The sequence below is a fragment of the Rhinolophus ferrumequinum genome, chromosome 17 (genome assembly GCF_004115265.2).
Source record: "Rhinolophus ferrumequinum isolate MPI-CBG mRhiFer1 chromosome 17, mRhiFer1_v1.p, whole genome shotgun sequence".
Taxonomy (NCBI): domain Eukaryota; kingdom Metazoa; phylum Chordata; class Mammalia; order Chiroptera; family Rhinolophidae; genus Rhinolophus; species Rhinolophus ferrumequinum.
The window spans coordinates 40,287,406-40,303,001 of NC_046300.1; the positions used below are offsets into that span (position 1 = coordinate 40,287,406).

Here is a 15,596-nt window from a genome sequence, read left to right on the forward strand (position 1 = left end):
ACAGTTAACTTGTAATATAAAGCACAATACTTGTACTATTTTACCTGCTCCTAAATAATAATATAAAGGGTTTTTTTCGTTTGTTTTGTTTGTTTTGAGAAAAATATAGGCATCAGACAATTCTTCCCTCTGACCTCCACCCCAGATGAGAGAGTTCTAGGTAGCCATTAATTGTTTCTAATTGCATACACATGTGTAAGGCAGAGAAACCATCTCACTCACTCTTTGGGTATTCTGACTTGGAGAACAACGGACAGGTACAGGTCAAATTCCCCAGACCTCAGTTTTGTGCTAAGAGTTCATAATAAGGCGAGAACCACAGACACCTCACTCCCGAGCCTTCTTTCAGTATACTGCTCTTAATTTGAAGGGTTAACAGTCTCAATTATTTCTGCATTGCTGTGGCTGATGTCGTTTCCTTTGTTATGTACCTTATCATCAGTGCCTACATTTGTAATCATAAGTGACATGCATTTTTGATAACTACAGCCTATAATGCTGTCATAGTTATATATCCCATGTGGGGCCAACTTTTTTTTTAGAGCTGTCTATTCCATCAAAGTTATACATTCTTTGGTCAAAATTCTAAAAGTTCTTACTTAGTCAAATCTATAGTTTATAAATCCATTCTAAACTCCATGGAAGTTATTTTCCTTATCTTAGGGAGGAAAAATAACCTGCCACATATTGCTATTCCTTAAAAAAGCAAAATGTGCACAGATCAATTTTAGAATATCTTAATCTGAATTGAAACAATGATCTGAAAAGCTTCAACATCTCTAAATTCTGTCATCATTATTTGAAGCAAAGAAAATCTTCGGGGCAGCTCATATATACTAATTAAGAGAAAGAGAAAATGTTAATAATCTCCTTGAATGTTGATGTCTTTTCCGGTCTTCTTAGATCAATTAAACATTTAGAAAGCCACTTAATATTTGCTCCATACATAAACTTTGAACTATGGTTCAAAGAATTTTTTTGGCTATTACATAGTATTACTAATTTTACAGTGTAGGGTATGGCAAATTTTTAATTAGTGCCTAATATGTGAACAATCTGGCACACTGGTTTTACAAGAGTTAACTTTTAAGGAATCACATAAAATTATAACATGTATTAAATGCACACTTTCCAAGAGCATAGAACTTCTCTTAATGTTACTAGTAAAAGGAAAGGATTTTACTTTACTCATTATGAATTCCACAAATTCAAATTTTTAAATTTTGACTGCTCTCAGTACATGCATATTGCTTGCAAGCTCTTCCTACTCTTTTGAGCAGACAAACATTCGTTCTCCTTTCCACCAGCAACCATATCTAAGCTTACTGTCTTTCTTTTTAGAGCCAAACTGCAACACATCATTTCAAATAAACTCAAAATGTTTCTCCCACATTTCCTATTCAAAGATCTTCTGGAATAAATCTCATGCTTCTCACTGAAGACAAAATGATCTATCACTATATGCAAATGTTTCATATTGCAATTTCATTTTGTACCTATTGTGCAATTACAAACTGTTGCAACTCAATATTCCTTGTATTTTTATGGCTTAATTTTTTCCCTAATATTCTATATGAAGTAATGACCCTTTTTTCCATAACTTAAATGCACTAAAATTAACTTTCGCACATTTCCATTAATTACATATATTTTTAAGACAAAATAAAAAAATTCTGAATATAAAAGAATTTAAATGACGAAGTTTTATTTATTCACTGATTAAGTCAGATTTATGACCTCCCCTCCCCATTTCAGCTACTGGGAATTTTGAATGAAACAACCTCAATTGTAACAGAAGAAACATCTGTTGCTTTTTTCCATCAGGGCTTTCCTAACTGAAAGAAAGGCTCTGCCTGACCTCCTCTCCCACTCCCCCTCCTCACCCACCCTAAGTTGCTTAAAACTTTTTTTTTTAAGTAAATGTATTATTTAACATTTTACTGTATCTACTTAAAATGTCATTGCTTTAGAAACATTCACTTCCTTATTAAAGTTCAAAGAATGAGTAAATGTTACATACATCAAAAAAACAAGAGATGTGACTGGTAGACTATTAATTGTAACTACAATGCAGACTTGAAGCATCTACTTGAAGTGATGAACTCAATCAAGTTGCCATACATTCCCTGCTCACTCAGTATTGTTTAGGGTTAGGATTTTCTTCACAGTACCCAGATTCATATAGGATCTTGCATGCTATATTTTCTTTGCCAATCCAGTGCTAACATAATGGCAGTCACTACCCCAAGAGGCAGACACCAAATGGTGCCACCCACACTCTCACACTGTGCCTCATAATAAACCATAAAGCAGTGGAATGCACTGGCCCCTTTATGAGCAAACAATGCCCGAGCTTCATTAGAATACAGCTGACATTTTCAAAGCACAAATACTTTGAAGAAAAATGTACTAGGAAAACAAGAGAAAAAAGGAATGAAACAGCTATAAAAGCTGAAATTCTTTTTTTAAGTGTCAAGTTTATTCTAAGAATCCTGAGGAAGCATATTTTGCTGTTGACAATTTAAAAGTTTTCCTAAATGGAAAAAACATATAGTTGAGGGCAAAGCTTATTTTATTAACTACAGGAAAGAAATGAAAGTAAAAACTATCATTGGAATTGCATTCACAAGTCATAATCAGGAGTACCTTTAAAATTATTCATTTCCTCAACTGATTCGTTACTTCTTAAACAAAGAAAACTGAGCTCCGGAATTATGTTCACATTTTAATTGATTTATATAAGTAACTGAGTGATAAACTAAGCTTACTCTACCCCTCCCCCCCTGCCCACCCCAACCTCCATACTCTGTAGTTTTCCTGTCTGCAACAAGCAAGGACGTCTTGAATTCAGCTTGCTCCTGGCTATTTATTCATTTAACATTGCTGCTGTTGAAAGAATATAAAATAAGCACTGTGAAAACTCACCCAGCAGTATGAAACAAAATGATCTCTCTTACCTGGTCTAAAGAAGCATGCCTCTCACTGCAGTACCAACAACACTCTACAGTCTTTGTTACCATTCAGTGGAAACTTGAGACTGTGTTAGACATAAGCAATCGAGCTCAGAAAGCTCAATTTAAAATACTTCTCAGTAAAACTAAAAAGATGCTCAAGAAAACTGTTTAATTAACTGTCTTTCAGAAGACATATGAATACTATCTAATGCAACAAAGACACTTCAAAAGAAACCTATAGTGCAGGTCTTGAGAGGCGCAGGGGCCTTTTTAATGTAGAATTTTGCTTTCTTATTAAAGGAGGTTGTTTAAAAAAAAAAAAAAACCTTAAAATAAAAGTCGTAAAACGATAAAATGCCTAGCTCCTAGCTAACATTTTTCTAAAAATCACTTGAATTTTAACTAGCTAAAAAATAAGATTAAACTTACTCATTAAACCTGCATAATTCGCATTATACATGTCAGAGTATTTGCAGGCTCCAAAGCAGTCACAAAGCAGGAGACCTTAATGCATCTTGAAAGCAGAGCAAAAGCACCCTGAGTTTCAGAAAAAAAAAAAAAAAAAAAACAGGAGGAGAAACTCTTGAAAAACTGGTCGGGGCTTTTCAACCTGTAATAACTGTACAGCTCTTTGGGGAGGGAAAAAAAAGTCCTGGTCCTGCCCCCTGAGAGAGGAGGCTATGCTTCAATGCCAAAATGAATGACAGGCCCATTTCTGATATCAACAAAGAGCAGCTTAGCTGTGCTCGATTTTTTTTTTTTTTCACTTTCCCACACAGTTGAAAGTTTTAAAAATTTCAGTTTACTACCTTTATATCTAGTATTAAGTACTTTGCTTCATTTTCTCAAGAGAGAACCCAATTATGTTGTCCTAGATTTTTTTTAATGATTAATTAAAAGTATATACCTAAACCATCTTACTCACTTTTTCCTAGGAAGGAAGCTGAACAAAAGATGACCTCTTAAGTTGTGTTACAAATCTACCCTTTTCAATATCAGATCATCAGATGACTGACTAATAATTAGAATTTTATAAGTTTTTCCTGCACCCTGATATGTGGGCACAAGGAGAAACAAAAAGTATTTAACAAGCACGAAAATAAGGTAACTGAGATTATAAAATTTTCAACTAGCTAGATGTAAAAATTATTTGCTCAAGTACATGTTTATGATTATACAAATTCAAAACAAACCCTTCAATCAACAGCATATATTTCCTGAATGCCTGTTATGAGCCAAACACTATTTTTACTCTGGGGATAAAGCAGTGAACACAACAAACAAAAGCCGAACAAAATCCCTGTCTTCAGTGAGCTTATTAGTTTATATCGCAACTCCCTGAGAGTAGGACTCTCCTAAATGACTAAGGTACCTTTGTTGTTTGATTAGTTATCATCTAATCTGAACCATGCCCCTCTGAAAGCATGCCTTGGCAACAGCTCCAGGAGGGCAGGGATTCTGTGCTTTGTTCAGCGTGTACCCCAGTATCTACAACACTGCCTGTAATACACTCAAACATATACTGAATGAAACAGATCAAAGAGAACTTTTTCTCAGTCAAACATTTTTTTGCAAACAGACTAGTATGTACCATATATTATACTTACATGCATACAGAAATATACTACAGGGTGTACATTAAATTGGCTTGCAGATATATTCATTCAAAATTGAAAATACAACCTATGTGGCCTTGTAGCTTTTTAGATTCTAAAATCTGTTTTCTCTATCAGCTGTGAGGTCACCATAATATTTGAATAAAGGAATTGGTTAAAATTCTATTCCCTAAGTTTTTATGGACTATCAGATTTCAGAGGAGTTTTGAATAAAAAAAGAAGAAACCTGGAAATTACACAGCATCCGATCAGTTTTGCTTATTAAAATCTTACATGTTTACATCCATTTACATACCCATATCAAAAATAATGTTAAACCCTCCATCCTGCTTCTCATCATTCTTGGTTGCCTTCCAGAAACCACACCTCTAACCTGTCAGATCAGCCAGCAGTGCTCACCATGTTACCCAAGGCCAGGCTATTCAGGGACTAGATACAATCACACCTACTCTGTTACAGTCTTAATACAAAAAGAAATTAAACTTCCCAGTCCTCAAGTACACTCACCATACTTCTAAATAGCACAGCATTCCTTCCCCACCCCACCCCGACCCCCTAGAGCTGGACAATGATTACAAGTTCAAATATAAACTACCTGGAATATTCACACATTAGTTAGTATATGTTCTAACAATCAACCCAATAGCAACTCAAGGTCAGGAAGACACATGATGACTGAGGTCAAGTAATAAATAGATAAAGTAAGGTGGGGCCTTACTTTAGTAAGTAGGATTCCGTTGTTCCAGCGGGAGCCATTTTTCTTTTCCCTCGCTATCATTCATTCTTTCCTTCAACAGTTACTGAGTACCTATTACGTACTATGGCACTGAGCTAGACAGCAAATTGACCTGCTGTTTACTGTCTACTCCACAGATCTGACCTTAAGCCCATCTCTATTCTTCCATGTTTCCTCCTCGTTTGCCTTCCTTGGCAGTGTCCTTTCTCCCGTTCCAATTCTTTACTCACACTGCCCTTCAATCTACTCCCAAACCTTTTCTCAGCAGGCAGCATAATCACTACCTTCTGTGTTCCTTTTCAAGTGTATGACCCATTGCGGAGAAATCCATGAGTCTTTTCACTGGCATAATAAAACGCATCTTATATAAGTCTTCTCAAATAATTTCTCCTTAATCTTACAAAGAAAATCCACTTAACCATATTATTTACAACTACTGATTATCTAGAAAATACCAAAGGGGGCTAGGCATTATCTCGTCCAGATTTATAAGCTAATTTATTTGGAGTGTGCTATGTTTCTTGGCAACCACATTTTACAGATACATTTTATTGCAAAGGCAGAAATGACACTATGATAGCACAATGATAGTTTTTGTTTGCCCCATTTCTGCTAAATATAATGACCTTACCACATCCATATTATGAGGGAATGGAAATTAACTATGCTGATTTCCTACACATACGTATCAACATTTTCGAGTAAAATGTCTAACCTCTCTGATGAGGACTACCCCTAAAGCAAAGGGGTACCATGCTACCCCTAAAGCAAAGGGGTATCCATGCTACCTCTTGCATGGATAAATGTTGGTTTCTCAAAGGTATCATACAGTAAGTAACTTCAACTTCGCTTGCTCCTCTTCCCTTTTCCAACTCTTAAATACAGACATCTTTCAAGGTTTTGTCCTTGATGATCCTTTCTTCAAGGTTTACATACCCTCTTTGGAAAGAAAACATTGCCTGTTTTTATGACTTTATCACCTCCTATGTACATGACTACAAAGATTTCTACTTCTAGCCCTAGCCTTCTCTGTTCTGCTCTCCTCTGAATTCCTTTACAGTTGCCTATTGGACATCTCTGTCTATACATCTCACAGCTCAGCTTCTGCATTGAACATCTTGTCCACCTTTCCAAACCAGCCCATCTTCCTGTGTTCCCATCCTCGTTAAAGGCATCATGCCCAGAATAGACAGTGATTTTTCTATTCCTGCCTCTTCCTCACCATCCAAATACCCACATTGTTTCCAGTTTGTTTTTGTTTTTGTTTCTAAAACACACACCATTTCCTCGGTTTAAAAACAAAACAAAACAAATAAGAAATACAACTTCTGATGATCCCGCGATGTCTACAGATACAGTATCAAACACAGTGGTAGCCTGAGCCACATATGACTATTTAAATTTAAACTGATTAATGTCAAATAAAATTAAAAATTCAATTTCCCAATTACACTAGACACATGTTAAGTCCCCAATAGCCACATGTGCCTAATAGCTACTGTGTTGGACAGCACAGATACAAAACATTCCCAACATCACAGGAAGTTCTAAACATCTCTGGTCTAAGTAATAACAATAAACTACTTAAGAAAATAGTCTAACTTTTTCTCAATCTGGCCTCAATCTACCATGTTTCCCCCAAAATAAGACCTAACCGGAAAAGAAGCGCTAGCACGATTTTTCAGTATGACATCCCCTGGACATAAGCCCTAATGCGTCTTTTGGAGCAAAAATTAATATAAGACCCAGTCTTATTTTCGGGGAAACATGGTATCACCTTACCTTCTACCAAAATCCCTATGAATGCTTTAGCAGATTATTCAACTGAATTAGTGAAGCCCAAAGAATCAACTGGAAGGCTTTACAGGATGAGGGAGGCATATGCCAGTACTTCAGAGAAGGATCTATCGGAGGGAAAGAAACCAAAGATGTTTGAGAAAACAGAAATCGTTCACTAAAACCCCTCCAAGTTAGGAAGCAATGGAACTGTAAACATAGGATTTTAGCCTTAGAGAAGAAATATGGTACAGTAAAGAAAGCACGAGCATTGCAATCAGAACCCTTCATCCAAATTCAGGTATTAATTTAATTATAAGGCATAGAAACTCAACTCAAACTAGTTTGACTTTAAAGGAAATTAGTTGGCTCAACTGGCTCATGGAATACAAGAAAGGGTTAGATAACCAAACTAGGAGGAGGGTCAGGGATGCAGCTAGGTCTTAGGAAGTCTGGAGTGGCCAGGATTCTGTCTCCCTCCCTCTGTCTTGCCTCGGATCTTCTCTCATGTCAGCATCGTTGTCTCTCACTATATAGATCGGCATTCTTCACATGCTGGGAAACATGGCCACTAATGTGTCCCTAGTTTTACATCTTACAGATTTCATTAACCCTCTCTCTCATCCAAGGCTTTAAAACGCCAGGAAGACATTCATGGGCTAATCTTGGGTCAAGTGCTCATCTTGACTAATGAAATATTATCAAAGTGATGAGGTACTAGGACAATCAACTGTGGTCAGAAGGACATAATCATGTAAAATGGAGCAGCCGGGTAGATGAGAAAGAGATTGATAAAGGAGCTTCTAGGCATTCAGCAAATGGTAAAATCTCTAGCTGAGTCATTTAAATGTAGGAGAGTAAGTGGTTTGGCACTAATCTATTAAGAGTTCAAGTCGAAATTAGCTCTCAGTTTTTCTGACTCCAGTGACTGTACTCTTTTCATCAGGATATTCCTAAATCATCAAGGGGTTTTCGGGCCAGGGCAGGGCTGGGGGTGAAGTGGGGGGGGGGGGGGGGGGGGGGGGGGAGGAAGGAATCCATTTGCCCTTTTAAGGCCACACTATTCACTTTGTAATAGTCTTCCTTAAGCAGCAAGAACTTTAGCTTTCTAACTTACTTCCATCTTCAGATACTTTATTTCTCCCTTTCTACTGAGTTCATCTTAACATTTAAAAATGTAGAAAAGTTTCCTTTCTAACTACCCAACTAAAAACATCCTCCTTTCCATCACTCTTTAACCACCTAATTTTTTAAAAGTGCGATATCTATATCCACTAGCTCACCTTTTTCACCAACTATTAATTATATTTAGATTCTTAAAAAAATGCACCAAGTACCTCCTACATGGTAACTGCTGTGCTAGGCACTAGGGATGTGAAAATAAAAGGCGTAGTCCTCATCCTCAAAGAAGCAATTCAATTTGGCTTCTCTGCAACTGTTCAAATAAACTGCACTGTCTGAAGCAGACAATAAGCTCTACCATGATAAATCTAATGATGTATACTTATGCTCCCTAATCTTGCTGATCTTACAAGTCTCACCTTCTTAATATGATTAGCACTATCCTCTCTAGGCTTTTGTGAAGACCATTTCTTCTCTGTTTCACCACTACCCTTCTAGGCTGTTTCCTTTATTTTTTTCTTCTCATTGCTCATATTCTAAATGGCTCGATTTTGGCCCTTTGTTCTTGCAATATTTTTGCTTTAGAAGGTGACTGGCCACACAATTTATTATCCAAACTAGGTTAACCATTGAGAGTGAAAGGGGGCAAACTATAATAGTTATGCAGGGATACACATGAAATTGTTTGGAAAAATCAGAACATATGGAACCCTGCTTAAAAACTTTCAATGGTTTCCTTTTCCAGATCTCTAAGCATGGCATAGGAAAACCTATTTAGAACTAATTATCTCTTACAGATTAAACGTCTACCTTTTTATGGATGACTTCCAACTCTACCTCTAAGCTTATCTTCATTCAGTACTCAGAGTACACTCAGGCTATGTTACATCTACTAGAGAGTCTCATTTGACTGTCTTCCCCATCCAAGAGAAACCTCATTACTTCCCCTGAATCAATAGTGCCCAGAAACTACTAAGAAGCCCCACTGTTCAGATGAGAAAATGGAGGCTTACTAATATCAAGTAACTTGTATAAATACTACTACCCGTTTCCCTGAAAATAAGACCTCGCCAGACCATCAGCTCTAATGCGTCTTTTGGAGCAAAAATTAATCAGACTGGGTCTTATATTAATTTTTGCTCCAAAAGACGCATTAGAGCTGATTAGGTCTTATTTTCGGGGAAACACGGTTAACTGGTAGAACTATGATACTAATCCAGTTCTTAACTTCTCAAAATCCACACACTTAATGACTCTGGATATCAATTATAGATACAAATTCAATAAATACATGTAATCAAAAGGCTTAGTAAAAATCTAATATTGTTCTCTTTCATATAGCAGCTCATTAATGCCAAATAAAACTATTCCAAATGGGAAAAAAAATAAATCATCTCAGTTCCCTGCCTAAAAACCTTTGATGGTTCCCTCATCAAATAGGTTATAGTAGGCCTTTAATCATCTGATCCCTAATTGCTTTTCTAGTCTCATCTCCCACAACTCCAGAAACATGAATTACTCATTCCTTGAACAGCATGACTTTACTGTTAAGGTCTCAATATTCTTTACCTGGTAACTACTGTTCCTCCAAAACCATAAAATGTCACCTCCTCAGTTAAAATATTCCCAATTCCCTAAAGCAGACCTGGTCCTATTTTAAGTTCTCACAGCAATGTGGACACACATTTATTACAATATTTATCATATTCCTCTGTAATTTACATGTCTGTTACTTTCCAATAGTGTGTAAACTCCTCCACAATTGCGTTTTGGCTCTCCAGATCCCCTATTTCATCCCTGTACCCTTCCTGTCTAGAAAACCATGTAATACACAGTATGTACTCAAACAATATTTATTAAACAAATAAATGAAGGAACAAGTGTCCTTTAATGATTAAATACTTTCAGTAGCTTTGCATCTGTTAAAAGAATTCCACTGACAACAGAAGAAATTCCAAATACTTTTGGCCAGGCTCTTAACGATTACACCCAGATGAATTTCTATAACTAATAACTTTCCATTACTAATTACCAGCAACTAGCTGCCTCCTCCATTAACAACCTACAATTTTCTGTAATGTTTTCCCAAAAATGCCAAAGATATTCCTGTAGTCCTGTCTTAAAAACCCATGTAGGGAAGAGGATTCTGGGAAGATGAAAGAGTAGAAAGCATCAGGAATCTGTCACCTCATGTAGACAACTTTACTGGCAGAATTTGTCTGATAAAACTATTTTGGAACTCTCGAGTCTAATGAAGGCTTTCAACTTCCAGGGGAAGAGTTGGATGTTGAATTGCAGTTAATTTTAGTCAATTTATAGCTGGTAGTACAGTAGTAGCTAATCATCTTCCAACCCCAGCCACACAGCAAGTATCTATGCACAAAGAATGCAAGAGTCAAGGTGGGCAAAAAGAACTCTGTCCTCCAAACATTGAGCATTTATGCTGATTGGGAATTGCTGCTTCTGATCACAGGAGTGCAGACAAAGAAGCAGGCAGACACTGTTGTGATACCTCCCCCCACTTCCCCCTGCCATTGTTGCAAGCCTCTTCCCCTATGGTTGAAGTAACTTCCAAGGGATTTAAAGAATTGGCACCCTTCCCTTCCACTTTTTACCCTTTTGGGAGCCAGATACTAAAGACTATGACATTTAAAAATAATTGTATATACAGGGAAAAATTAGAAAGTGACCACACATGTCCAGAGAAAGGCTCAGAAAAGACCTGAAAAAATCTTAAGTTTACACTTCAGGCTGACCTCAAAACAGAGAGGTTAATTTAAAAAAACCTATGACAGTTTTAAAAAATGAACTGAAACAGTAACAAACAATGGGAAACCCTTGGGGGAAGTGGGAGATTCTGATACCTAGGGTTACCACATTATTAGATTCAAGTGTCCCGTTTTCAGCAAAAAATCACAAGACATACGAAGAAACAGGAAAGTATGGCCAATTCAAAGGGAAAACAATAAATCAACAGGAACTGTCCCTGAAAAAGACCTGAAGGCAGATATATTAGACAAGTACTTTAAAACAATTGTCTTAAAGATGCTCAAAAAACTAAAGGAAGATGTAGAGAAAGTCAAGAAAATGGTTTATGAACAAAACAGAAATACAAATAAAAAGACAGAAAACCTAAAAAGAAACTGAAAAGGAACTCTGGAGCTTGAACATAACTGAAATGAAAAATTCACTAGAGGGATTTAAAGGCAGATTTGAGCAGGAAGAAGAAAGAATCAGCAAACTTGAAGACAAAACAATAGAAAGTATTGGGGCAGGAAAAAAAAAGACTGAAGAAAAGTGAACAGGCTAAGGGACCTGTGAGGCACCATTAAGCGGACCAACATACTCATTGTGGGACTCCCAGAAGAAGACAGAAAGGGTCTCAGAGAATACTTGAAGAAATAACAGCTGAAAACTTCCCCAATTTAATGAAAGACATGAATATAAACATGCAAGAAGCTCAACAAACTCCAAGGAAGATGGATACATAAAAAACATGTTATAATAAAACTTTCAAAAGACAAAGAATCTTGAAAGCAACAAATGAGAAGCAAACTGTCACATACAAACCATATTTGTGACAAGTGATTAATATCCAGAATATAAAGAAAACTCCTAAAACTCAACAACAAAAACCAATCTGATTCAAAAATGAGCAAAGGACTTAAATAGACCTTTTTTCCAAAGAAGATACACAAATGGCCAATACACACATAAAAAGATGCTCAAAATCACTAACCATTAGGGAAATGCAAATCAAAATTATAGTAAGATATCCTCTCAAACTCATTAGCATGGCTACTATAAAAAAAAAACAACAACAGGAAATTACCAGTGTTGGTGAAGATGTGGAGAAATTAAAACCCTCGTGCACTGTTGGTGGGAATGTAAAACGGTACAACTGCTGTGGAAATTGGAATATTGATTCCTCAAAAAATTAAAAATAGAATTACTTTGATTCTACTGGGTCAATTTCATTTCTAGGTATATGCCCAAAGAATTGAAAACAGGGTCTCAAAGAGCTATTTGTACTCCCATGTTCATAGCAGCATTATTCACAATAGCTAAAAAATGGAGGCAACTCATGTGTCCATTGATGGATGAATGATAAGCAAAGTGTGGTATATATATGCAATGGAATATTACTTAGCTTTAAAAAGGAAGGAAATTCTGGCATACACTACAACATGGATGAACCATGAAAACATTTTGCTGAGTGAAATAAGCCAGTCACAAAAACACAAATACTGTATGATTCCATTTATATGAGATACTTAGAGCAATCAATATCGTATAGACAGAAAATAAATAAATTGTGGTTGCCAGAGTCTAGGTGGTGGTAGGGGAAATAGGATGTTACTGTTTAATGGACATGGAGTTTCAGTTTTACAAGATGAAAAAGGTTATGGGGGTGTATGGTGTGATGTTTGCACAACATTATGAATGTATTCAGTACCACTGAACTGAAACTTAGAAGTGGGTAAGATGGTAAATTTTGTTATGTGTATTTAACCACAATAAAAAAAATTAAAAAAAGAAAAAAACAACTCATGTCGGAGGGGGGTTGGGGGCTGAGGGAAAATAGGAAATCTCTATACCTTCTGCTTAATTTTGCTGTGAATCTAAAACTATGCTAAAAAGATAAAAGTCTATAAAAACACACATACAGCTGTCTAGTCCAAAATGTCTTTCCCTGTCTTCTTTATCTCTTCAAAGTCTACCCACTCCTCAGCATCCAGAAGTAGTTCCACCTTTACTGTAGGAGATTATCTAACCTCCTTCCTTTAAATTCCTACACAAAATACATTAAAATATCAAGACCAATATAGCTAAGATAAATTAAATGCGTTACAAGAATAAACTTGGTACAATCTAAATTATAACTTTTAGTTAAATTACATGCTAAATTCTTAATGAATTCTGTTGTCAAAGCTGCAAAATTATGTCTGTTTGTTCAATCTACACATACTTAGTAACTGTTAACAACATGCCAGACATGAGAAGGGGACCTAAAAATGCACTGGTGAAGGAAAAGATATAATCCTTAGACTGAGGAAGTTATACTCTAATGGAGGAAACACTACAAACAAGTAAACAAATACAAAAATATCAATTGTGTTTATTGCTATGAAAGAAACTAGTGGGCATTAGAAAGCTGAGAAGGGGTATTACACGTATGCTCTTTTAGATAAGGTGGTCCAGGAAATTCTCTCTGAGGGGAGTGATATTTAAGCTGCAACCTGGAAGATGAGGTGTCAGCCATGGTAAAAGCAGGGAGAAGAGCATTTCAGACAGAAGAATAAGAATTGTGAAAAGGCTCACGTAATACCCATAACTAAAAGTAAAGCAAATAAACTGAAAGTGAGGAAGCTTTCTGGACCTGGTAGGGTGGAAGGTGCCATCATGGGAGTTGACATCCATCACAACAAAGACTGTAAGGTTTGGAACCGGAGCCCAAGAGCCAGGACATCTACCTAAGGTCAAGCTGCACAGGTTTCTGGCCAGACGACGAACTCCACCTTCAACCAGGTGGTGCTGAAGAGGTTGTTCATGAGACACGTCAACGGGCCACCTCTGTCTCTTTTCTGCATGATCCGGAAGATGCAACTTCCTGGCCGAGAGGGGAAAATCGCTGTGGCTGTAGGGACTATAACTGATGACGTGCGTGTCTAGGACGTGAGAGCAGCCCCACCGGGAGTCACATCTTCAAGGCCAAGGGCAAGATCCTCACCTTTGACTAGCTGGCCCTGGACTCCCCCAAAGGCTGTGGCATCATCCTGCCCTCTGGGCCTCACAAGGGCCGAGAGGTGTTCAGGCATTTCGGCAAGACCCCTGGGATGCCGCACAGCCACACCAAACCCTACGTGCGCTCCAAGGGGTGGAAGTTCCAGCAAGCCAGAGGCCCACGGGCCAGCTGTGGCTATAAAAATGAACCCCAGATCTCGCCTTGTGATTAAAAAGATTTTGGATGTTAGGGAAAAAAAAAAGAAAGACACTGAGGAAGACATATAAAATACACATTAACATAATGGTTACAGAAGATAAGTAATTTACTACCTGTTGTTATTTACACAAAATAGAAGGAACCCACTTATTTTTTTTTCATCTGGGGCTACAGCAAATAACATGGGGAAAGAATCAGAATCACAGATTGAGCAGAAGACTAAAAAGGAACACAAGAATGATCAGACCTCAACAAATATTTCTAAGCACAATCCTGAATGCACAAATATTCCACTGTACAAATGTGTCATATTTTATTTTCCTATATTGGATATTTATACAGTCTCTATATTTTTCCATTATAAATAATCATGTGATAAACACTTCTACACTCAAATATCTTATTCTTTTCTAATGATAACCTGCCGAAAGGGTATTAAGAATATAAAACTGTCTTAAGGGGTTTGATATGTATTCCCAGTTTACTTCCCAGAGTCTAGTGCAGATTCACACTCCCGCCAGAAGTAGATACGAAGATTAAAAGGATAAGAATAAATAGAAGTAGAATAAGAAGTGGATATGAAACGAAGACATCAATTTCTCACACCTTTGCAAACATGAATCATAAATTTAAGAAAGTCTTTGTTAATTTGATAGAGGAAAAAGGTTTTATTGTAAAATAGCTTTTTAAATGTCCATAATACCGCATAGGCACAGTGCAGAAAAATTGCAAAACATATAAAAGCACACAGGAGAATATAAAAATCATCTATAATTCAAACACCAAGAAATAATTAATTTTATATACATATACCAAGTCTTTTTCTATGCTCCATAGTTTTCTTTTCCAAAAAAAAGGTGAGGGGAGATCTACACATGTCGGGTTAACATTTTTAACTTAATAAATTATTTAGTTTGTATTATCTACAGAATACCACCACACTACAGCGTCACAATATAGAGTTGACCCCTGAACAATTCAGAGGTTAGGGGCACTGACCACCCGCCGCCCCATGCAGTGAAAATCTGCCTGTATAACTTTTGATTCCCCAAAAATGTTACTAATAGCCTACTGTTGACCAGAACCCTTACTGATAACATAAAATCCATTAACACATATTTTATATGTTATATTAAATACTATATTCTTACAATAAAATAAGCTAGAAAAAATATTATTTAAAAAATCATAAGGTGGGGCGGCCGGTTAGCTCACAATCCCCACATGGACCACTGTGAGCTGCACTCTCCATAACTAGATTGAAACAATCACTTGACTTGGAGCTGATGGATCCTGGAAAAACACACTTAAATATTTTTAAAGTTTAGAAAAAATCATAAGAGAATGATGATTACATAATACATAAATACATGCATTTATGTATTTATTGGGGGAAAAAATCCACCTATAAGTAGACCTTTATGTTCAAACATATGCTGTTCAAAGGT

General features: G+C 36.6%; 1 protein-coding gene and 1 pseudogene across 9 annotated transcripts in view; one reads left to right on the plus strand and one right to left on the minus strand.

The window, feature by feature from the left end:
- The window catches only part of TFDP2 (transcription factor Dp-2), a 149,182-nt gene that overhangs the window by 57,327 nt on the left and 76,259 nt on the right, over nt 1-15,596 (minus strand). The window contains exon 1 of one of the 9 annotated variants that reach the window (XM_033132370.1): nt 3,384-3,491. The exons of 6 other annotated variants lie outside the window; for them this stretch is intronic. In XM_033132370.1, the coding sequence (XP_032988261.1) occupies nt 3,384-3,414 (31 nt within the window). In that variant the 5' untranslated portion in view covers nt 3,415-3,491. Of the gene's footprint in view, nt 1-2,957; nt 3,287-3,383; nt 3,516-15,596 lie in introns of those variants that run through there. 2 more of the 9 variants (XM_033132369.1, XM_033132371.1) reach the window with 2 other exon arrangements.
- On the plus strand, nt 13,608-14,161 carry LOC117037075 (60S ribosomal protein L18-like; annotated as a pseudogene).